The sequence below is a fragment of the Betta splendens genome, chromosome 14 (genome assembly GCF_900634795.4).
Source record: "Betta splendens chromosome 14, fBetSpl5.4, whole genome shotgun sequence".
Lineage (NCBI taxonomy): Eukaryota > Metazoa > Chordata > Actinopteri > Anabantiformes > Osphronemidae > Betta > Betta splendens.
Genome location: NC_040894.2, coordinates 3,294,522 through 3,319,245, shown reverse-complemented (window position 1 = coordinate 3,319,245; position 24,724 = coordinate 3,294,522). Strand labels below are relative to the sequence as shown.

The 24,724-nt window shown below is 49.0% G+C and overlaps 1 protein-coding gene across 2 annotated transcripts in view; it reads left to right on the top strand.

Annotated features, from left to right (window-relative positions):
• Positions 1–23,087, top strand: part of LOC114870082 (glucocorticoid receptor-like) — a 33,162-nt gene extending 10,075 nt beyond the window's left edge. Inside the window, exons 3-10 of one of the 2 annotated variants that reach the window (XM_029174765.3) lie at positions 10,785–10,954; positions 12,007–12,033; positions 14,337–14,453; positions 15,766–16,041; positions 16,795–16,939; positions 18,046–18,176; positions 18,940–19,097; positions 19,339–23,087. In XM_029174765.3, coding sequence (XP_029030598.1) covers positions 10,785–10,954; positions 12,007–12,033; positions 14,337–14,453; positions 15,766–16,041; positions 16,795–16,939; positions 18,046–18,176; positions 18,940–19,097; positions 19,339–19,500 — 1,186 coding nt within the window. In that variant the 3' untranslated portion in view covers positions 19,501–23,087. The remainder of the gene's footprint in view (positions 1–10,784; positions 10,955–12,006; positions 12,034–14,336; positions 14,454–15,765; positions 16,042–16,794; positions 16,940–18,045; positions 18,177–18,939; positions 19,098–19,338) is intronic. The other variant, XM_029174766.3, reaches the window with a different exon arrangement.
• The last annotated feature ends 1,637 nt before the right edge of the window (positions 23,088–24,724 follow it).

Sequence of the window (24,724 nt, the reverse complement as noted above, 5' to 3'; positions counted from 1 at the left end):
CGCTCAGCGGGCGTCCCCTTTATCAGGCGACTTGTCTTTATTAAAGCAGCGCTTCATACAGAACGGACAGAAACCAGAAGCTGGTTCTGCAGAGCAGCGAGTTTGCCCGCGAACGCGCTTCCTTCATTTCTGTCAGGCGTGTCGAACAGGTGCGCTGATTGCTGGCAGTAAATCAACCAGCTGACAGTTTTACGGCAGCATTAAAGTTTGTTTGTTTTGTTCCCTTAATTTTTATTTGCTGAGGATAAAGGAGCTCTGCTCCGTGGGAGAGCGTTGCACGGTTCAGGGGTTTCATTTGGAACACACCCAGAAATGGGACTTTGGGCTGATGTTTTCAGCGCGTCAGTCAAGAAGCAGTCGAGTGGAGTGAGGATTGTGAGATGTACTAACGGCTGCTTTGAAGCGGTACCGCGCCGCTGCGAAAGGAAGAGGGGCAGATCGTCCGGTACCGAGCGTCTCCCTAAATCAGTCACCGGCCGTAAATTCAAATTCCGCCCTGACACTCGAGCCCGGCATCTCGGGCACCAGTGGTTCCATGACGACACCGGCCGCGCATCAGCGAGCGCCGCCGCCGCCTTCGTAGCGATGCGATCGCCGGCGTCGCCCGGAACTGCAGCCAGACTGGTTCCAGGGCGGTCCGGTGACCTGGAAGGAACCCAGCGCCTGCAGGCGTTCAGGCCAGTCCTTTGACAGAAGTGAACTAACGTCGCCTCCGCCTCGTGCTCCGGTGACGTCCCCCCCCTTTTTTTAACCTCGTAACTGAGCCCCGGAGAACCAGCGCCCGCTGTGCTGACGAGCGCCCGGCCGAGCCGGGCCGAGCCCGGAACCGGCCCCTCGCCGCGCGCCAAGCGCTGCTGCCAAAGGGCACGGCGTGGGGTCATTCTGATGCTGGGCGAGTGGGGCCTCCACCAGCCATTCCCACCGTTTCCCCAGCGCTTTACAGTAGCTTGGACCCGAGTCCATGTGATCTCATCGGCCCGTCGTTGCTTCACTCGCAGACAGTAATGGGCCGCGGCAGCTGGAACCGGCGGCGTGTTTGGAGGTGAAATGTGCTCTGCCGGGATCGGCGAGCGCTCGCGGCTCTCTTTCTGGGCGCTTGCATGCATTTGCCTACCTACCTCCCCTTTGCTCGGGCTGGGACGCCCGCCAGCAGTGTTATGTAAGCGCTCCCCCCCCTCCCTCATGCAGTTTAGCAGACTGGAGCAGCTACTTGCCGCCCTGTCATGCATACCTTGAATGCACCACAGAGGCAGCTGCCTGGAGTCCTGGGAGGCCGTTTATAGCACCAACGCTCACGTACAGTTGATGGTTATGGAGTTTTCTCATTCCTTTAAGCATTTATTGAACGTGGCTTTTTCAGTTTTTAAATGTAGGCCATTCTTCTCCTTCACTCCAGGAGAAGAGGAGGAGGAGCTCTACTGTTAATGGGCTATAATCCAGCCGGGCTGGATTATTGGTTCTATATCCGTCTCTGTCGGCAGCTTTCTCCCTAATGTTTTCTTTCACTCCCACTTCTTAATGTTTCCCCATCACCCTGTTGTTTTTCACGCACCTTCCCGCACTCGTGCTGTCTATTGTTGGATTTCTCGCCCTTCTGTGTTTTTTTTATTTAATAGAGTTTCCCTGTTTGTAGCTCAACATGATCCAGAACCAGTCTGACCACTATCTAGCAACGCTTGTTTGTTTCCCTTTACTTGCATGTTATTGGAGACACTCGTCCTTGTTATTGTTCTATCGCTGTGAACCAGGGCTGGAATTCCTCACCGTCTCTCTATTCCTCACATCTAGGCCTCCTCCGATCAGAGCCGCCCAGAGATGTAGGTGAAACAGATCTGAGCGTTTGCGTACCGGCCAACGCATCATCCCACCTGCTCGCCCGTTTTAACATGTTAATGAGCCACCTGCAGATGCATGCAATGCATGCCACGCTTGCGTGACCGGCGCTCGTGATGCTTGGAGATCACGAGCGCTGACGTCCTCGTCTGCGGAGCACTTCCACGAGTTTGGACTCGGTTGCTGGTTCTTGCATAATCGCCTGCTCAGCTGCAAACGTCTGAGGTCCTGTTCCGCTGTCTGTCAGTACCCCGGCTCCACATCGGTCATTAGCCTTTTAGCTGCTCATTAGCGCTGACCCCCCCCCCTTCAGTTTTCTATGGATGCTTGTTCTCCCAGCCGATTTTCAGATTCTTGTCAAACGCAAATTGGAATAGATTTGTTTGAAACGTTGACTTTCATCGCGTTACTGTTTCAGCTCATGATCATTTGAACTCCCTGCTTCATTCATTAGGAACTACGTTGGATTAATAACGTCCCAGGTGGATAATTATACGCGCTGCTGTGAGCAACACGACGACGTGTGTAAATCCCTGTCCGGTTACTCACGCTCCGCCCGGGCTCCTCCCTGAAATGTCACGCACTACAATTAATGAAATATGGTGCGAAACCTGAGCTGAGCTGCGCGTCACATGCTTGTGGGCAGAAGTTGGGTATTAACAGGAAACATTGTCTTGTTTACACACTTGTGGATGTCCGCAGGCTGATGTTGGTGTAAAACATCACACTGTGGGTGAGACTGCCTCGCTTGGCTTGCCCGTGCCGTTTCCTCGGCGCCGTTGCTATGGAGCCCAACGCCAGGGACTAGTTTTTTTTTTTTTTTATTCCGCTATTGTTTCGTAGAATCTGCGGTGAATTACGCCTTAAAGACGAGCGTGCCTTCGCCCATCAGTCATGCGTCTCAGCTGTGAGGAGCACAGAGCGCTGGAATAAAGCCAAGCGCTGTTGATTGGAAAATACCGGAGGAGTATTTATGTGATGTATATTAGACAGAACTTGAGTTTTAATGAAGTGTGCATGTATTTTTATATAATAATAGTCAGGACAAACAGATCCAGGGTTGAACCCTCATGAATAAGAGAGTCTGAGGTTTTGTTGAATGATGTTTTTTTCATAGCATTTATACAAAACACATTTGATCCCCACAAGAATCTATTAGCAGAAACAGACGAATTATCATTTAAATGAAAGGTGGACTTGAGTCTACAGAGCTTCACCCTCGTAATGTGCCGCTCTCCTCCCAGCCCTTCAGGTAAGAATGCACTAACCCCTCAAACAAGAAATAATTGGCCCTCTGTGATTGCTCGGAAGGGCAGGCCTCGATTAGCAACCAGTAACTCCATCGCTGCCAGGCTGCAGTGAGTCAGGGTCAAAGCAGGCAGGGGCGGCGATCGCGTTCGGCACCGACAGAAGGTACTGGAAATCAGCGTTGAAACCCGGCAGCGCGACATCAGGGCTCGTTCACAGACGAACGGAAGGCTGCTGCACGTGTGTGGCCCGAAACACTCGGCTTCAGCTCCGTGCAGGCGCTTTCCTCAGCATCTGGTCCAAATGCTTCTTTTCTGGCTAATTGGTGGTGAATTTTAATGGCGCCATCGTCCCAGAGTCTGAGTCAGAAAATTCATTCACTTGTTTGTGTGATGAAATGAAAGGAGCTCGGAACCGAAGTGAAGCTCTGATGAACAGCGGGCTGAAATCATTAATGGTCGGTCCATTAATGTTGGACCGCGTTACTTTTAGCACTAATGCCTTTATTTCCTGTCTTGAATCGATGCTGCGGTCGCGCCCTGTTGTATTTCGGTTTGCTGAGGTTCGTGGTAAACGCCTCCAGCACGTTTCCCCCTATGGGTTCATATGTTTGCTTGTCCTCATCGTTGGGGCTCTGTTCCAGTGACCACACTGCTCTTATGCTGTTGACAGAGGCAGAGGTCATTTCCTAAGGTACCTGCCTGCGCTATCGTGTTGTTTGGACGACAGTAATGGGCGACGGATTCACCTGCGGCTTTTATCATGTTCTTCTTTATATCAGTCAATGGGTTCAGTCCAGAGGAGCGTCCCTCCCTATGGAGGGGCCAAAGGCCGCCGCGGAGGCTCTGCCCCCACCGGTCGTCTCACAGGAAGTCCTGTAGCTGATCCAGAGTCAGCGCCCCCCCCTCCTCTGCTGCAGCCTGTTGTGGAGATCTCTGTTTTGAATTCCTCTCGCTGTGCTCCCCTTTGGATCCCTTCACATCATTCACTCGCGGCGGCGGCTGCTGCTTGAGAAATCGCAGTTATGAAATCTTGCAGAATAATTTGTGCAATCTTGTTGTTTTCTCCCTAATGCATTGCTGCTATAACTAGTTTCCCACTTTGTCTCGGGATCATTCTCCTGCCTCGTGCACAGCTCCTGCTCGGAGAGTCTCCCCCGGGGAGGAATGCATGAGAGGAATGTTTAGCGTTTCTGTTGGGATAATTGTCCCTCTTTCATTTCGCGCGTCCACAGGTGAACTTTGTGCTGAGCTGAGCTGAGCTCTGCTGTTTTTGGATCATTACCCACAGAACTGTGGCAGCAGAGAGGAGCTGGGCTCCAACTCAGAACACATGTGCATGTCTGCGATGTTATTTTCCTTTTTCCGCAGAAGCTGTTTTTTTATTGTTACAGTACTACAAGTATCTGGTTCTCTTGAGGTTAATCCGGGCCAAAATCCATCGCTCGGGTCTTTTTTCGTCCTCCTCTGTGGTGGTTTGACGGCCGTTAAAGACAAACAACGCATTGTTTTCTAATAACTGCTAAATATTTAACTGCGGCCTGGTTGTAATACAGCAGTCTGCATTGTTTGCAGTGCGCCCTGGGCTGGGGTGGAACCAGATCAAACACACATTCGTGCAGTTCTTGGCATGCCTTGTTGTCACGGACCGGTTATATAATTTTAGAAGATGAGCCACCACAGGTGTGGTTTTTTTTTCGAGCTCTGCCTCCTAGCAGAGCCTGCAGGCAGCATGGGCTTCATGCTAAGCTCCCCCTGCTCGGCCTCGGCCCACGTCACTATCCGCTGCAATCCATTAGATGGAAGTCAGAACATTTTCACACATCGGCATCAGACGTGCTGATGAATTTCAGACTATGATCTCAAATGTTCTGGAGTTGAGAAATGTTTATTTTGAAAAGTAAATAAATAATAAATTAGTTTTATTTAGACATGGCTGATTCCTTTGCAAACAGCGTTTTCAACACCCCAGTGAGGTTATAATTATGTGTAATAAAACCTCATTATAGTTATTTGTGGGCTTTGACACGTTTGACAGGTCGACGTAAACAAGGCACGGAGCTTGGTAAACTGGCAGAACCTCAGTCGATCTGATCGTTAAAGCGCCTGTGCATTGTGTGTGTGTGTGTGTGTGTGTGAGGAACTAAGTAGAACAAGGACCAACGCAGACGCGTCTTTCCAGCAATTAGCAGTAAAACTTTCTGCCGTTTTTGCATAAATGCCCGTCAGATTTCCTGACAGCCGTAACTTTTGTTGGAGCCGCCGTCTCCGCGTCGCGCCTTCAGCTCCTCTCCCTCTCCCCGTCTGCCGGCGGAGGCGGTGGGTGTGTGCAAACGTCCGCCGGGCCGTAAACGCCCGCGGAGCGTGTGACCCGCTTAGCGGCTCTCGCCGCCGCCGCCTCCTCCCACGGCAGACTTTCACATCTGCAGAGCGGCCGTTAGAGTTGATGTAAACGCTCACGCAGACGTTCCCGACGCCGCTGCGGATGCAGGCGCTCCACGCGGGAACCGCATCCAACAGTGAAATGAGTTCAGCGTTGGGGTTGAAGCCAGTTTAACTGGTCGCTAGTTGGCGTGTGCGTACTGTAATTGTGTTATTTTCAGATAATCTCCAAAGATCAGCTTTTCTTCAGCCTCTCAGCTCTCTCTTCTGCCGTGTTGTGTATTTTGTGTGTTTCAGTCCAGTTGCTGTAGTTTAAACGCTGGAATAAACTGTGGACTCTGTTTCCAATGCACTTCTTTTCTCCCCCTTTTTTCCTTGTTTGACCTGGACGCTTATTTGGCAATAGACAAATATTTAATAACTGCCACTGACATAGCAGTTTGAAATCTCCTTTTAATCCTTCAGACTTTAATGTCAATGTCTTGTTTCTTTTTGTGTAAAGCCTTAAACACACACTGTTCCACATTCAGTGGATTCTGATTTTACCTTCCAGGTCGTTTCTAGTGCGTTATCTATGTGGTTTTGGCTGCAGCCGCTCACGGGACAGTTGCGGTATCATTGTGATACTTGTGGTAATAAATTGTTGCTTTTGCCGTGCGCTGCTGCGAGTGGGTGAAACGGAGCCGGCCGTTTGTGGGGGCTTTAGCACCAAGGTGTTAAATGGAGGCTAATTGCATGAGGGCACCGGGGAAATGGGTGCAGCGTGTCCCGCGGCCGTCTATCCGATTTAAGACGCACAATGTGTCTGTAGCAAATCGAATCTGCAGGAAGCGATTGGAGGCCGCTTCGCTGTACAACACGACAACAGCGGCTTTAACATCAGCCTCAGTCAATAACCTCTATGAACTGAGGCGGCGACCGCTTCATGGCGGCTCACGGTATTTAATGGTTTTATTCCTTTATTTTGTCTTGTTTTTGTTAAAGAAGCAACTTAAATGACTAATTGCTTGATAGGTGATAGGACTAATGGTTATTGGTACAGTTTCAGGAGACCTGAAATCAAGCTGACCCACAATACTACAAGTTCACAACAAGTGATGTACTCCGCTTTATTACAGAGAAGACTCTCGCTCACATTAATTGTTCCTGTAGTTGGTGCCAGTAATATTTCACCTTGCTAATGCATTCGTTTGACTTCTACTTTCAGTTTACTCCACAGTTTGTGGCCATGTCTTGTCTTTAGGTTCCTGTTCCTGTAGAATGAGGTGAAACGGCCGCTCCGGGGTTTTTCTCATCTCGTCGCGTCTGATGAGCAGCCTTTAGCAGAGATGAGCTCAAAAGGCCGAGCCCTCGCCCTCCGCTCTGCTTCCTGTGTGTCTGCACCAAGTGGCCCAGTTTCCTGTCGAGCACCAAATTCCAGTACAGCATAGCTCCGCTCCAGGGATTCAGCACGTGACCTCATGTGAACTGTGACCTGCTCGCGGGGGAAACAGGAGGCGCGTTGTGTCCGACTCGGCCGCTTTCAGCTGCTTTACTCAGTGTTTCTGCACGTGGGCTGAGCCGCTCGACCTGGAGCAGACGAGCTGATGCAGCCAGTTGAACCATCGCTGTAGTGAGTGCTCTATAAACCCACAGTGCATCTACAGGGGAGCGAATAGCTCAGAAGGCTGACGGGAAGGAGGCAGACGGCTGGAACTGACCTATTTCAGGATCTGAATCAAAAGCTGCTGCTTCACTTTCAGCCGGGGGAAATTACTGGTAATGCGAAGCCCCCGTGGCTGCTGTGATAATGAGTCTTTATGGGCATCCATGCCAACAGAAGAAGCCCAGAGAGAGAGGCACAATAGAAAACAAAGGGGGAGGGGGGCACAAGCCTCAACTGTCACTCCATGCATGAGAGGAAGTGTTTGTTGAGCTACAGGCTTGTTTTTCCTCATTTAAGCCGGTGCCTGTGACTCACCTCGCTCTCTCGCTCATCACACAAAAGCTCAGCAAATAAAGCGAGAGGCGGCGGTGGGCGATTCAGGGCGCGGGATGAAAGCGCTTCCGCTCCGCGTCAGCACGGTTTATACGCCGTGATCTACATCCGAGGATGGAGCGGCCTCTCGCTACGGGCTGGAAGCGAGGCGCTGACTCATCCTCCGCGCCCAGACGTTCCACCGTTGCCTCCGAACGCAGCGTGCACGGAGCGCGTGCACGGAGCGCGTGCACGGAGCGCGTGGCCTCGTAAACGAAGCAAACAGCAGGTCGGCTCCTCTAGTTGCGCCTCATCTCCGTCACGGGATGAGACGAGTTACGTGGGAGAGGAGGAAAGAATAGGCCGACGCCGTGAAATGTTGATGGAAGTGACAGCAGTGTGTAGGAGAGATGTGAGGATGTGTGTGTGTGTGGGGGGCGTCACAATCACGTGATGAGTCCTGGAACAAGGCCGCTTTCTGAACGTTCTCCTCTAACGACGCAGGCTGCACATACGCTGTACAGGCCCGTCTCCGGTAGGTGAGCGGGATAATCCCAGGACTTGCCTGACCCCCCCCCCCCCCCCCCCCCCCCCCCCCCCGCCAGGGGTGACACTCGATTGGCTGAGAGTCTGCGTGGGGGGGAGGCGGGCGCTCCGGCAGCAGCAATAGGAGCATTACGTAACCTTGGAGGATGAGGTGGGGTGAGGGGAAGAGGAAGACGGGGAATGAGCTATGAGAGGGAGTCGGTGAGAGAGACGGATGTGATGGAGGGAGGAAGTGAGCGGAGGGAGAGGCAGCGGGAGGAAAGTACAGTGAGGGCTTCAGCTCAGTCACAGCGTTCATTGAAAACCTCTCGCCTGTCGTCCGCACGTCGGGCTCGTGTTGCCCTAAAATGGCCGAGCTGCTTGTTTTGCGTTTTGAATGCAGATTGCAGCCTTTCTGTGTAGGTCGCCAATAATGGGTGGCCTTTGAAGGAACCCACGCACTATTAGCGAGTGGGCAGAGCGTGGAGCTCTGATTATGATCATGAAAAGGATGGAAATGCAAATGTGTGAGCACGTTGACTTACTGTAAGTGTATCTGCCAGCACCACGGATTATTAAACAGATCTTCAGTCTCCACATCCGTGTTGATGTCGTCCAGCTTCATTCTGCTCCCACACGTTGGCGTGAAGCAGCTTCCATCCTAATGGCATAAACATGTTCTTTGTTCCCACTGGTTTATGGTTCCCCAGTGACGGAGCGGGTCGTTCCCGGTCAAACGGCCCTGCTCAGTCTCGTTCTAATTTAGCTGATTTTTTTTTTTTTTTTTTTTTTTTAAGGAATCGCACGTTTATGCTTCCTGTTTGCATTTTTATAGGCCTGTTTACAGTCTGTGCTCATGGAGGATTTGAACACAACGACGACGACGACGGTTATACAGTAGATCATAACATTAACGACAGCAGCTTATCAAACAGCAGATCGGCGGTTGATGAACCTACTGTACGAGGTCCCTCAGGGTTCTGTGCGAGGCCCACATTCATTCTTCCTGTATAACTAGTTTACATATGGAAATTGTGCTTATGACTCTGCTCCTCCTTCACTGTTCAGCTCTTTTATCTACTGTAAGTTTGCACTGATTTCACATTTGATTGTTATAACATTAGATCGCAAGGCCACCGTGAGCTTTCATGTCGACTTTGACAGCAGCCAGTCTGAATGAGTGGCGTCTGTATTAGCTAATTAGTTTAAAGGTCTGTGTGTTTGTTTCTAGACTGCTAAACGCTGAGGGATTATCAGGTCTGTGAAGGTTAAACTCGCTCGTTTTGCTGTTCTGTAAGTGCATGAGTGCTGCACTCTGCTCCTGTGTGTGTGTGTGTGTGTGTGTGTGTGTGTGTGTGTGTGTGTGTGTGTGTGTGTGTGTGTGTGTGTGTGTGGTCTGACTTGTTTTATATTACAAGTCAGGCTTTAAACATTATAGAGTAGAATAGAAGGATTAAAATGTGATGATTGTAATGATTTAATTCAGACAAATTAAAAGATTAGCATTTAAAATAGAACACATGATGAATCACAGGTTAAGCTCCGCCGTCCGATTAGTCAGAAAGTTGCACAGCAGCTCGGTGCATGTCCTACCTCTGATTACTAACTACTGCTGGGGCCTGAAATGATTATTGGAAAGCATAGAATAATCTATGGTGTGATGAATGCTGCACTCTGCATCTGTTGAATAACATGTTTCCATTTACTCAGTTTGTAGTCTGTCTGTGGAACCTAGTTTTTGTTATTTCCTGCTGAGAGTTACTGTAAAAAAACAAAACAAAAAAGTTTCAGACCTTGGAGCTGCTCAGCTGCTAATCATTCAGCTCTGTATGTTTTATTCATAGCATTCTGTGCTCGTGTCCGTGCACCGGCGTCCTGCTGCACCGTCCACCGCCGAGTGGAAAACTGCTTTCGCTTGGATTCTCTCCTTCGCCGCCTCCACATAACGTGTCCTCTGTGTGACTCCTTTCCCCCGTCACCCGTCTTGTGTTTACCCCCGCGTCTGCATGTGTTGGGGGATGATCCCGACTAGTTGGGCGTTAACCCGGGGCCAAGCGCCTTAGCCGGGCGCCTTCCAACATCCACCACCTTTGCTCTGTGCAGGCGACATAAGTGAGTGTTGTCTTTCCAGCGACCGCGAGACTCTGGCTGCCGCGAAGTTAGGTCACTCCTGTTTGGGGGGAGGGAGGGAGGGGGGGGGGGGGGTTATTTATGTAGTCCCTCCACTCCTGTTCCTGCAAACATATCTCCATAGCCTTTCAGGAGAAATCTGATGCTGCGTCCAGCAGGGTTGTGATGTCGACGGGGGGGGGGGGGCCTGACCCTCCTCTTACATAATGCTCATATTCCAACATTCCAAGTGGAGCAGCACCAAAACAAAGCAGGGAGGAAACCCCATCTAAGTCCCCCCCCCACACCCCCACGCTGGTAATACGTCTGACAAATTACCACTGGTACCTTCAATTAGTTACAGTGGCTGCGTTACCTTCACCGCTCTGTATTGTGAGTCTAATTATAGACGTTGGAGATAATGACGGCTCTTTGTGTTTGCAGTTTTCTCAAGCGCTTCAAACAAGGCTTTAATTTGCATGGTAGCAGATTTGGAGGCCTGGAATGAGATTTAGGGCTTAGTTACCGCTCAGTGGAGCTGTCAGCGGGAAAGTGGCCTCACATCTGCACCAGCCCTGCACAGCTGGCTCCAAATCTCCCCGTCATCAGTGGAAGCACAAAGACTTGAGGATGAAATCCTCCCTAAATAGACGACGTTGGTCCGGTTGGTGCCGAGGTGAAAACGTGGCTCCATTCATCCGTACTCACACTGCGCTTTGTGTCTGTTGCAGCTCGTCCCCCCGAGCGGCGGACACCGGCAGCTCCGCGGGGCCCGGCCCGTCCAAGGCCGGCGGAGCCGCACACAAGATCTGCCTGGTGTGTTCTGACGAGGCGTCCGGGTGCCACTACGGGGTGGTGACCTGCGGCAGCTGCAAGGTCTTCTTCAAGCGGGCCGTGGAAGGTTGGTGTCACACGCCCGCACTCACCGGGCTCCACTCCCTGAACTGCTCACACACTCACCCAGGCTCGACGCACACCGAAAGAATTGCACATTACAATTTACGAGGTGTAGGAACTGACAAGAATGTGATTATGATTTAACCTGACGCCGCGGTCACGTTCATGCTTTGTGTTTATTCCTCCCCAGCCTTGTACACGTGCACCTGAAACCGCTCGTTTCCTCCTCCTCCTGTTTTATTTAGTCGCCAAAATGAATTTAGGTTTCATAACTCGGGGTCAGAGCTGAGTAGGAGGGTTGTTGTCAGTAGACGCACATGTTACAGGTGGCGTTTTGTGGGTTTGAGCTTCAGTCCTAGCGTCCTCCTCTTCCTCCTCTTCCTCCTCAGCCCCTGTGCTGAGCTCGTGCCACGTTTTCCCAGAGCTGCAGCGTCGGCGGCTCTGAATGCCGTGACAGACTCGCGAAGGGAGGGGCCGGAATGCGTCTGACGAACAGAAAGTCATTTGTGTTGGAGCCTTTGTACCGTTCCCGCGTTTCTAAATCCTCCGATAGGCGTGAGTTTGCACCTGTGAATGGATTTTCCTGCTATGTGACGCCGCTGACGAGGCCCAGGACCACAGTAACTGCTCTGTTCTTGCCCCAGAAGCCTCAGTGTCGTCCCTCCTCGTTCTGTTTCTAGGGTGTCTGTCCTCTTTATGTGGGGAAATAATGCAAATAAACATGTAAACATTGTTCTGAATGGAAGACGACGCGTAGAGTACAATTGTTTGACTTCTAAATCACTTGAGACCAAACCAGTGTCGTTTTGATTTTGGCCCCGGCCTCCGACTAGACACGACCCTTTATTCTTTTAATAAAAAGCCGTCGGTGAATCTGAGCTCGACCGTCTGCTGTGACGAGCGCCGACAGCCGCCCGCGTGCGTCTGCGTTCGCTGACGTCGATGCCGAGCACTTGAAGTGACGTGTACGTTTCATTTTGTAGCACTGACAAAGTTACATGTGTTACTTTTGTTTTTCTCCCCCGTCTCCATTGCCCGGTTGTCTCTATGGTGAAGGATGGAGAGCACGGCAAAACACAGATGGTAAATAAATGCACTTTTAATAATAATAACCATGATCGTAATACTATGACCTCTGATTTCCCATGTCCCTGTATTGCTTCAGCTCGGTGAAACGAGCCGTGTGCCTGGACACATGCATCACCTCTTCCACCTGTTGTTAATGCATGCAGATGATCTGTTGCAGTAATTGAGGCTGCATTAATTACCTGGCAGCAGCTACGACATTATGTACTGATGTTGTGCTCTTCATTTCTGTTGCAAGCGCTCCACCTCATCACTGGTGGTTGGTCCAATAAGTGAAGTCACACTTTGTCTCTAATGAAGACTTTTCTTCGGCACTCGACCCACATTGACCCTCCTGAGATCTGACATCCAAAATCAATCCTTCCTTTCTTTGTCTTGCTGCTCGTGTGTCATTGTAGCCTAAACACTGTTACCTGTGGAACCAACGAGTTTTTTTATATCACCAGCCGCCTGTGTATTTAGCAGCGTAGATCTAAGGAATATGCAATGATTAGTCCTAATGATCTTTGAGGCAGGCTGATCACCAGTGTCTTCATGGAAACCCTGTGGTCAGGTTCAGGGCTGCGTTGGCTGCGTTCTGACCACAGACCACTAAACAAACAGGCATTAGACGGAAGCCGCCAGGTAGAGGCCCCGGCAGCCGGCGGCTCTGAGCCGATCAGGGCAGGATGAGGGAGGGAGGCCGTGCGTGGGATTCCAGCTGGCACATGTGACGCCGCAGATGGCCGCTCGCGCTGCCGCGTCTGCGGCCGCTTCCTGGCGCGTGGACGGAGGCGGGAGGAGCCCGTGATGCGGCTCCGCTGGTGGCGACGGCACCTGTCGGCATCGTCTCGGAGGCAGGAGGCTTTTGGCTGGAGCTGCCGCCGATGTAGGGCACCTCCGCTGTGTCATTAAGCCGAGCTAATCATTGGCTTGATGTCCCAGTTTCATTGTTTGCTGCCTCACAGGAGGCCGCGCGCGTCCAGACTGCACGATTCACTCAGTTAAACACGAACCAGGGCGAATGCACAGGCGGCGCCGCATCAGATGTGATTGGGGTTTTATATTTAAGTTTAAATATAAAATATAGATGGTTTCATAGGCTGCGTATCACAGATCGGATCATTTCTTATTGTAGTGATACAGGATAAAAAGTACTCAAGTGTTCACAGTATTGTCGCATTGAACATTATTTACTTATTTAAACTCTAAATAACAACGAAGGATCATTTGCACCACTGGCCGTATATGTAGATGTGCAGAGAGTCGGCAGCAGGACGACGTCCACAGTGAGTGGAGATGCTCAGCTGTGTTAGAATTTAGACGTCCTCTAATGCACAAGGGCCATATTGACTTTATTAGGACATACTTGTGCGTCATGGTGCTCAGTGGAGGAATGCAGCCCCTCGAGGCAGCGAACAGACAGAACCTAAAGGCTTTACGCACTGAGGCCATGACGGCAGCACAGACGTGGACGTGGAGCTTCAGCCGGGATCCGTGGTTTCACTGCCGTTTCACTCCTTCTGTGTTGCGTGAACTGAGTAAAGACTCATTAATGGCTGTTGTACTGGGACTGGAGGGGACGCCCGTCAGTTGGCAGGAAGTTCCTGAGGATCTTTGCTTGAACTGAACCCAGAGTGAAGTGTTGATCCGTCATGGTCCAAATGCAACACCACCGAGGGCACGGTGACACGCGAGGGTCAACAAAGGCGCTGGTGGTGTCTTCATACGCAGTGTGTTCAGTTTCAGCTCCCTCCTGAAGTATTTATGGGTTTGCTCTGATCTTCATTGTTGTCCACAGGCATGAATGAGCCTCTGTTACTGTACGCGGGCCGACATGAACGCGGACAGTTGGTTTTTCTCTGGTGCCACATACACTAAATGCCTCCTCGTAGAAAAAGTCCCCTTTGGTCGACATTTGCCAAAACCTTCAGGGCTCGAGTCGCTTTGGGACGTCAGCTGTTTGGGTAGAAAGCAGAAAGTTCTGTGAGCAGACTAATTGTTTGACACTTTTAAGTGCTGTGACTGGATCGTTGCTTAGAAACATTTGTGGTTCATAGTTGTGTTCACATCACACAGGAGGTTGACTCAGCTTAATTCTGAGAAAAGTGTCGAGATTATGTGGAGTCGTGTGCACGAGCACGCGTGGAGGAAGTGATGCGGTCGACAGAAGGATGCAACAGACTTGTCAGGCTTACAGTAGAATCAGCAGGTGGTTAATATGGTCATAATACATCAGCGCTCGGGCTAATCCTGCTCAGAGCCGTGTTATCTAGCTAACGCATCCCCTTTCTCCTCCCCCGTCCTCTTCCTCTCTCCAGGCCAACACAACTACCTGTGTGCAGGCAGGAACGACTGCATCATCGACAAGATCCGCAGGAAGAACTGTCCCGCCTGCCGCTTCAGGAAATGCCTCCAGGCCGGCATGAATCTGGAAGGTAACGCTCTCAATGAAGTGACGGTGGAGCGCTTGTTGCGATCGGCAGACCGAACCCGGCCACCTTCACCTCCGACGTAAACAGGGAGAACTCAACAGAGGGGTTTTGTAATGGAATAGGTTTTGAGAGCGCGGAGCAGGGACAGCTGATAAAAGCAGCTGACTGTGTCACGGTGGCAGTGACACAGCCAAACAGCCTTTCCCTCTATTATCTCCAGATTCTCCTGAAGCCAGCGCCACTCAGGCGTGCTGGGAAACGAGCACATGCCGGTCACACACCGAACCGACAGCCAAACATTCATCTTTAAAAATTATTATTAAAACGATGAAGAGAAATTGGATTGAAATGACAGAAAATTTATTGTGAATTTATTATGAAGGAAACTTCATTTCTAGGACTTTGAGGTTTTAGCTCATATTTATGCAGAACCGCAAGCGAGTGGCGAGTTATTACCTGCTGATGTAGCTACTGCTTTTAAAAAAGGGTAAAAATAGGCCGTTTGAACATGAACATTTAGCGTTGGTGAGTTCAGACGAGTGCACTTTGCTTTGGCTGTGGCGCGCGTGCTGTTGTCTATAATGGTCGTCTCTCCCTGCACATGTGCCGGCATGTGGGCCACGCAGAATGAGGGGGCGCCTCATCCTCCTCAGCCGCTGCCAAGATCAGATAGACACCTGGTCGAGTTTCACTCGACTCTGCAGCGGAGACGGGCGCGAAGGGAAGCGGCGAGGAAGCAACAGGTGGAGGAGCGGCCGCTCGTGCGCGCGGCTGCTGTGTTGTTTTAGCGGAAGCTCCGCGGCGACGTGGAGTAGTTGGTACGAATCAGTGTTGAGTGAGGCTGCGTGCGAAGCCTGCAGTGTCAGTCAGTGTTAGCGGGGTGAAGGTGCTTCCATATACGCCGAGACACAGACAGAGAGAGGGATTTGATGGACGTCAGCGCAACAGCAGACAAAGTCGCACCAGAAAGGCTCTTAGTTGCCATGGAAACACCAGGAGAGGAAATTAAAAAAGGTAGAGGGCTGGAAAAAAACATGTTTTTTCATGCTAACCCTGCAACCTCTGGCATGTTTTGCACATTTAGTGGGAAAAGTAGTCAAAATAATGGCCAGTTTGTGCAAACACGAACCTATTTGCATTTGCTGCAAAAACAATCAGCTGTGAGAAATGGCTGAATCATTGAAGACTCTGGGCGCCGTTGTCTCGTTCACCTGCAAGTCGAGTGGGGTTTCTCTTATTTGAGTCATTTATTTGCTGTTTTAAACGCTGCTTAGACTTTTCCGTCCCTCCCTTGTGTCTCTTCTTTTCAACCCAGCGAGGAAAAACAAGAAGCTGATTAAGATGAAAGGAGCCAACCAGCAGCCCGGGCCCCTGGAGCCCGTCAGCGCCCTGCCCGTCCCAGTCATCCCCAGGTGCATGCCCCAGCTGGTGCCCACCATGCTGTCGGTGCTCAAGGCCATCGAGCCAGAAATCATCTACTCCGGCTACGACGGCACCCTTCCCGACACGTCCTCGCGCCTCATGTCCACGCTCAACAGGCTCGGGGGGCAGCAGGTCGTGTGTGCGGTCAAGTGGGCCAAGTCCCTGCCAGGTAAAGGACGGCGCGCCGGCTGCATCGCCGTTACAGCGAGATCCCCAGCGAGCGAGCGACACCCCCAGCGAGCGAGCGAGCGAGCGAGACCCCCAGTGAGCGAGCGAGACCCCCAGCGAGCGAGCGAGACCCCCAGTGAGCGAGTGAGATCCCCAGTCAGATCCTCAGGGTGTCGCAGAGTTAAACAAAAGCCCCTGTTTAGAGAGATTCAAACACTGATGTTAGATTTTACTGCGATTCTAAGCCGCTTAATTAACGTCATAAACATCAAGACGACGTAATTGCTGGGTTTAAAGCCGACGCACTCTACAATCCATGAAAACCGACACAAAGCATTTTATAGCACAAGCGCTTGTTTCTAATCATGAGAAAAGAGGCACATGACGCGATAATCGCTCCAAGTATTTGCACAGACGCCGCTCGGGTCACGCTGCAGATCAGGCCGGATTCCTGCGAGTCCGTGTGCGTCGACGCGGTGACGAGGACTCGGGCCCAAGTTTGACGTGCGTGAGTTGGAGGCAGCTTCTCACGTGGTCGACCCGTGAAATGCATCCGAGGCGTCGGCACCGACTTAACTGGATCATCCTTATTATTTCAGCAGATCTTTCTCTGTAATTGCGTTTTAATGATTTATTAAGCAATTACTTTTTCTCCTCCGTCTCAAACTCGTTACGATTTAGAAAAGTGTGTGTGGATATTTATTGAATCTGTCTGACTCACTTTGACTCTGGCCCTGTGTCCTGTCCTTCGCAGGCTTCCGTAACCTGCACCTGGACGACCAGATGACGCTGCTGCAGTGCTCCTGGCTCTTCCTCATGTCCTTCAGCCTCGGCTGGAGGTCGTACGAGCAGTGCAACGGGAGCATGCTGTGCTTCGCCCCCGACCTCGTCATCAACCAGTGGGTACCGCAGCCGCGCGTTGCATCCAGTCCACTCGTTTTCACTGAACTAGGCCCGCTTTGAGAACGTCCGCCAACAAACAGCTGCATCTCCATAAACATGAACAGGTTTTGTTGACGAGTTATTTGCAGGCAACTGAACCTGTGGGTTCATTTTCCGGATGTTACTTCTGTTTTTCTATGTTTTTGCTGTTTTTCCAGAGCACTGACCAGAATATTACAAAAACAGACGCATAACTCCGTTCTTATTTTACAGTTTGAGACAGGTCAGTGCAGATGTTACTGCCCCAGTGCATTCAGTGCTTTCAGGATAAATAATGCAGTGTGTTAATGCGCAAGCGTTGAACTGAGCCGTTTGAGCAGAACGTTCATTACAAACAGGCTCCTTAATTAAGGCGGCGGCTGTGACAGTGGACGGTCGGTGGATGTGTGTCTCTCCCCCAGAGGACACGAACGAGGCACAGCCACGTGTCACGTTTGCTTGTCTGTGTCTGACGGTGCTTTCATCAAAGCTCACCTTTCAAACACTCAGGAGAGTAAAACAACACTGACACATTTAATCCCCTCGTTATCTGGCGTTCCGCGCTTCATTAGGCCTGTTGGTGCTTGACGGAGCTCCTGGCTCTTGTTCGCATTCACTGACTATGAAAGTTTACTGTTCTTTTGCACGAGCGATGAGCGCTTTTTGTCTTCGTGCTCATCGGCAACGGGGCAGCAAATCCGCTGAACCTGCAAAGGCCTGATCCTCCACACTGGAGATACAGACACTAAAACAGAGGCTTGATGTCACTGCCAAACGACACAAGGAGTAAAAATAGAAGTGAAAGGTGAAGCCGGCGCTGCCGACGGCCCTGCGGCCGCTCAGGATGAATGAAGCGGCTCTGAACCCGAGGCTGCGGATCGACACAATGCGCTGTATTGATTTTAGAGCCTGAAAGTGATGTGAGCTGTGTGTTTTGTGTAAATCCATCAGGGTGGATTTAACGGCCCAGGTCGCTCCCACAGGTGTAACGCGGGTTTTATCAAGAGTTGAATAGAAAGCGAAACGGTTCGCGTCCGATCCGTACGTCATTCACCCTGAAACATTTCCCCTCGTCTCCGTCCAGGGAGCGCATGAAGCTGCCCTTCATGACCGACCAGTGCGAGCAGATGCTGAAGATCTGCAACGAGTTCGTCAGACTGCAGGTGTCCTACGACGAGTACCTGTGCATGAAGGTCCTGCTGCTGCTCAGTACAGGTACGTACGGCAAGACGCCGCTGCAGCGCCGGCTCCACCATCAACAACCAGCGCTCGCCCCCACAGCCGTCTGCGAACAGATTTATGAAGCCCAGTCATAAACGGAGGAGGAAGCGAGTTGTCTGCTTTACATCTCTGAGGAAATGGCTCGTAATTCAGCAGGCTGCGTAATCGTCACAATCACAGCCCACAAAATAAAAGCACTTCATGTGCTCATTACAGCAGAACCATTTTCCAGTTTTGATTATTTCACAGAGAATTGGATTCTTCTGATTTAATGGTTTTTCTAGGCAGTAATTTGTCTGGTTTAGTGAAGGTCATTAGGTTTGGGGCTAACTAGGCAGGAAGTAAAATGTTTATTAGCTCCAACTTTCTAAAATGGGAGTAATGGGTAGTTTTGGAAGCCCGGATGAGTCTGGTCCAGCTACCGCGTATTATTAGCAATTACAAACGCAGCAAATAAAGAAGTTCTGCTAAATTAGGCTTTGTCCCGTTTGTGTAAATGTCCATCGAGACAGTGAACTGTGTTGAACAGGGGTCGTCGGATTAGTTTTTCTGTGTGGAGCAAAGCAGAACTGACTTTCTAATCAACACAGTCTCAGCAGGGATGCATTAAAAGCAACCACAATAAGCTCTGTCACTCATTAAGCCGTCGTTTTCATTTTTTCCCTCCTCTTTCGTGAGTCACCGTCTCTGCTGCTGGTTTCATTGCAAACGTGCGCCTCTCTCTCTCTCTCTCTCTCGCTGTGTGCCGCGCGTCTAGTGCCCAAAGATGGTCTGAAGAGCCAGGCGGTGTTCGACGAGATCAGGATGACGTACATCAAGGAGCTGGGGAAAGCCATCGTCAAGAGGGAGGAGAACGCCAGCCAGAACTGGCAGCGCTTCTACCAGCTGACTAAGCTACTGGACTCCATGCAGGAGGTGGGACACGCTTTTTAGTCTGTGTTTTGACTGAAGCCTGAATACATCAACAGGTGTAATTCCTTTGACATCTTTAATACCACCCAGGCTTCTTCTTTCATGACATTAAGTACATCAGTAACTGTGTGTTCCTCTAGTAATTCCTGTAAAAGCCTGAGGTGCAGCGTGTCCCATTCACATCTCACTCAGACTGTTCCACCTGTGCCGTTGAGCCGACTCTAACCTGTCGCTGTCTCCGCAGATGGTCGAGGGCCTCCTCCAGATCTGCTTCTACACCTTCGTGAATAAGACCCTCAGCGTGGAGTTCCCGGAGATGCTGGCGGAGATCATCACCAACCAGATACCAAAATTCAAAGACGGGAGCGTCAAGCCGCTGCTGTTCCACCAGAAGGGACTGCCTTAAACTGTGAAGCCATGCCTTAACGTGGGCCCCGCCCAGCTTCTGCCCCGAGCCCCAGCTACGCCTCGGTTGCCCGCCGATTCCATCCCTTCAGGAGAACATTTTCACCCGACTAGGAATTCTGCCATGACCTCACAGCGACTAATCCAGATGTGGCCGCGGTTCAGCGAGGCCGTGCGGCCGTCGCTCTCGGCCGACGCCGACCGGCGAGTCGGTCTGTTGGCTCCAAACGACTTGTGAGCAGGACACATTTTGGAGAATCTATTATTTTGGACCCGACCTCCGTCCACGACCTGTGGTGTCATCAGTTTTCACCCGCCTCCTGCTCTCGCCTCCGGACTCTCATCGCTGTTTTCATTAATCAGACGCCCACGATTCCCGGCCACTAAAGCTGCCCAGCCTCTGGATCCGGCTCCGGCCCCGGGTTCGAGCCCTCCCTTCTTCTGCTCACCTGCCTGGCTTGCCTCCGTTTGCCCTCCCCGGCTCAATGTAATGACTGTTCACGTGTGGTTTTCAACGAAAAGGGCAACCCAAAAATTCGAAACCTATTGTGGCATGAGAGAAGATTCTTTCCCACCTCCGGACCCAACGAGGATGAAAAGTTTCCTGCCGTGAATCAGACGTCACTTCGTATATGAAACCAATCAAATTCATACATCTGACTAATGGGAAAAAAAAAGAATATTCTCAATTTATTTTATGCAGACCTGTATTTTTGACCACACATGCAAAGCTACACTTTGTGGCACACACTCAAAGATGTTTACACAGAATGTATCAGAGAAGGGAAAACCAGTGCCTTTTAGCTTGTACAGCTCTACCTGAACCGTTTATTGCGTTAGTATCAAACATTTCACTCACAGTACGTTCTCTCTGAACGCTGGCGATGGCCTGTTTCTGACATGGCAGGTCTTTGCTCCGATGGAATGAACCGCTTAGAAACCTGTAGTGCAATGTAAAATGCTAATATCTTAAATTGTAGGTCTTAACCTAGTCTAGTCTTTTACCGGCTAATTCACAAGCTCGCGTTTAACCAACGACACAAAATTAAAAGCTTGTAAGAAGCTTAGTGCTAAATGGACACTACTGGAATGAAACATGACAGACTGGCTCCTTTAAACATTCCAAGACTTTAGATCTTATAATATCAGCGAGTGGCTAATTGGAATGAAATTTGTTTACAAATATTTTGCAATTTCTTCAAATGCATTTGCGCAGATACTTTTTTTTTTTAAGTACAAAAAAATCGGAAAAAAACACATCCGCGCTGTTTCTGCGTCACTGCGGTCCTGCAGATCCCAGTTGGATCCATCATGAGGTCATAGTTCATGCGACGTTATTTTTGAAATAGGCTTTCATAGAGCTGCACTGCAGAGGAGCGTCGTAACCGGGGAGCGATGGACTGGTTGAACGTTTGAATGTAATGCTAAATAATTCCTAAACATCTAAGAAATGTATTTATATAAACCCAGATAGGTTTTTAAGAGTGTGACGCAAATACAGAGGTAATTAGATTCACAGTTATAATTCTATAGCTTATTAGTCAGTTGTTAGTAAGCTCAACGTTAAAGAGGTAAATATATATTTATTTACACCCACCTCAGATTTCTCTACAAGATTGCACATGGAAAGTCAAAACCTTTTAGCGATTTGTGAATTACAGCTCAGGCTCCGATTGCTCACGTCGGCTGGATGTGTCCCACTAGTGCCAAACGTACCTGTAAAGTTTTCTACGTCTTTATTTTCTAGAAATGTGAAAGAGTGATGATTTGACGTCACGCGGCAACTTCAGGTCGCTCCGGTGTGAGAAAGCTGTCCGTTCCGTGTCACACCTACACCAGCTCAAAAGTACTGATTGTCGTTTGAGTATGATTTTATTTTTTTTTTATTTTATTTTTAGGAGGACGATGCACAAATTAATGTATTTTTAAAGTAAAGCAGAACTTTCTTCTGGCAATCATTTGTAATGTAATAGCATGATTGTACCAGCTTATGTCATAGCCAAAGCAGGATAGATTTACAGCGGAGTCGCACACTGCACAAGCCCCCCGCCCTCACCCGCCTCCCCCCGCCCTCACCCGCCTCCCCCACCCCTGCCCATAATAGACATTATTCTTCTTCACTGCCTAAAATGTCGAGCGTATAGATTTTCCGCCGCCAACCCTGAATGGCAGTTAGCGGAGCAGGTAGGCGGTTGCCATGGCGACTGGTCATCTGCACGTTGCCTGAAGTTAAGGCCACAGCAGGATGTAGGTGTGCATGAGCAGTGTTCTTCTGTCACTCGGCCGCTGGTGTCGCGCCTGTGGCTCCGGCCCAAAGCGCGGCCTCTCGGAGCCGCGGCGGTTCAGCTGCAGTACTTTGACATCGCTGCTCATTTCTATATGGCCATAGGTATAAACAGTCCATATGTAACAGCGACATATCCAGTGCAACGTTAACACTGTTATTTAAAATGTTTTATATAGACGTAACCTCTACACACACGTTTTCACTTTTACCACATTTCAGCCTCATGTTCGATTAAAGGCCTTGAAAAAGGGAGACAGAGAGCCATAGAAATAAGATTTAAAATCAGGAACTAGTTAAACCCTTAACTCACAGCTTTTGAAGATCGATCTGTTGTGTAAAAAAAACAAAAACATATTTTCTGTGATTTTGAAAACATCAGCTTGATCCACTTTGATAATTTTACGCAATTCTGTTTTTATACTTTGAATGTGCCGAGAGAGTAAATATTTTTTTTTCCTGTTCATTGGTTTGTGTTTGATAAAGTTAGTTGTGTTGAATATGTTAGGAAGTGTTAAACACGTCTGTCTTGTGAAGTACATGTAAATTCTTCAATGGGAAAAGTCCACAAGAACGCTCACTGTGTTTTTAATCGTGGGGGGGGGGGGGGGTTGGAGGGACTGGAGGGGGTCCGTGTTGTCACAGTGACCAAAGCAGAAAGAAAAAAAATGTAAGAAGTATTCAAGCAGTTACATTATAAGTAGCACTTATTTACCAACTTACGTAGTACTTCTTTTATTTAAATGGTATCTTTTGTAAAAGTCTAGGCTTTGGATCCCTTGTATATTGCTGTGAGCATTTACTGGTCACTTTAAAAACAAAAAAAAAAGAAAATGGATGAAAAAAAAGTTGATCTCTGCGTGAATCTGCCAGAGTCTGATGGAATTGCACTACCCACATACTGGTTGATAGTCTATTTTGTATAAAATACATGCAAATATTATCTTTAAGATTAAGGGCAGATCATGTTTCACTGGTATATATGGCTAATGGCTTTCATTAAAATCTGTTTTACTCATATTTCAGTTATGTAAATGTAATCCAACTTAAAACAAACAAAACATTTGTTTTAAAAAAAAACAATAGTTTGTATTACACCGCTTCTGTAGTCAGTGTCAATATTTCCACCTATTTGATTAAATGTTGAAGTTATGTGTCGTTCCTTGACATTGGATTTGGCATCGTGTCGGCAACATCACTGATGAGGTTTTTCTCATCACTTGTTAAAAGTGAAAATTCAGAAGAACTGATTTTTCTTTGGTTCAGACATCTTACACAATAAAGTATCCTGTTTTTCAACTCAAGTGCTTTTCTTACTGATCAGTTATTGACAAGCATCTGAAAACTGCTTGTACGGATGGATCAGCCTGGGAGCTACTGCACCAGGCGGCCCACACGAAGCGCCATGCGATGTAGTTAAAGGTAAATTACTGCAGCGATCAGAGGCCGATCAGACAGCGTTATGACAGCGTGACCGATTCTGATTACTTGTTCACCAAGTGAGGAACGTGTCTGACTTCTCACATGGGAGATAGGAGTGATCATAAAGGCTTAGTGGGGTTCAAATCTCACTGACGGTTTTTAGTATGAGCACATCAATATCCACAAGTAATAATGGATGATGATAGTAATTTAAATTTTACTGTGGTTTCACCGTGGACTGATTTTCCCCAAATAACAAGTCTCTTTAAAAGGTTTCATAAAATATTTTGAAAGAATTTGTTGCAGGCCTATTTTGATTTCATTCTTTTTTTAACAAACCATTTACTTTGTATTTTATAATTTACGTGCCAAAACAACACTACTCAAACCACATGTATAAATAACAGGCACTGAATAGGCTCATCAACGTTTACCTTTAATTCTGTACAGACTTATCAATTCACCAACATCTGAGGGAATAATTAAGGCTGTAGAGAAACTTAAATGATACAAAAACCTGGGCAACAAAGAAGCAATCGAGGAATTAAGTTAGTATACTAAAATACAAAATATAAAATTTTCATACTTAAAAAACCTATACCTCATTAAATGTTGTATATTTATTTACAATGTCAATAAAACCCCTCACCAAAGAATAAAGTTCAGGATTGTGCATTTAGGAAAATCTTATAAATAAGAACTTTAGATATGAACAAAGTAGTCTCATTTCACATTTAAGTTTTTGAACCTTTAAAATTTGCTGATATGATGTTAATTTAATATCCAGTCCTACATGACTACAATGTAATAAAGGAAAAGTTCAGATGTCATAAGAACCTGTAAGTGGCTGGAGTCTCAGCCCAGCGTTCATACACGTATCTAAGCGACATGTTATTTATCTCGCGTCACTGTCTCATTTCATCGTGAATGACGGTGCTGTCTGTGAACTCGTGATGTACACAACACGGCCTGTTTTGAATTTGAAATCTGTTGCCTGAGCTTAAAGCCACTACAGCGAAGCCATCGATGAATACAGTGATCGATCACGATGTGAAGCTCGAAAAGTTTCCTGACAGTGCCTCAACGTGACTCAACGCTACAACGAAACAGGATCCAATTATTTCCAACAATAAAAAAAAAAAAGACCGAGCTGGAGAAGCAGAGTGAGGCCTCGCAGCTGTGCTCACTTTAACCAGCAGTAATCACTTATCGCTCCCACACTGCAACATAAACCGCTGATCTGCATGTTTTACATTTTTCTGGTGGGGGAGGGGGGCTGGGGGGGGGCGCTCTGCAGGAAGGGACAGAGCCAACGCCGGCCCTTTGGCCGAGACGCTTGGAGCTGTGACACGCTGTCCGGGGGAATCAGCGGCTGCCACAGCGAGCGCTCAGCAGCACAGTTAGAGCCATACAATAAAACCCAATCATCTAAATCTGCTTTGAGTGCGGCGGGCCTCGCAGGGGGAGTCGCAATCATTCACCATGTGAGCTACTGAAGCCGGTCAGACCTCCTGGCTGA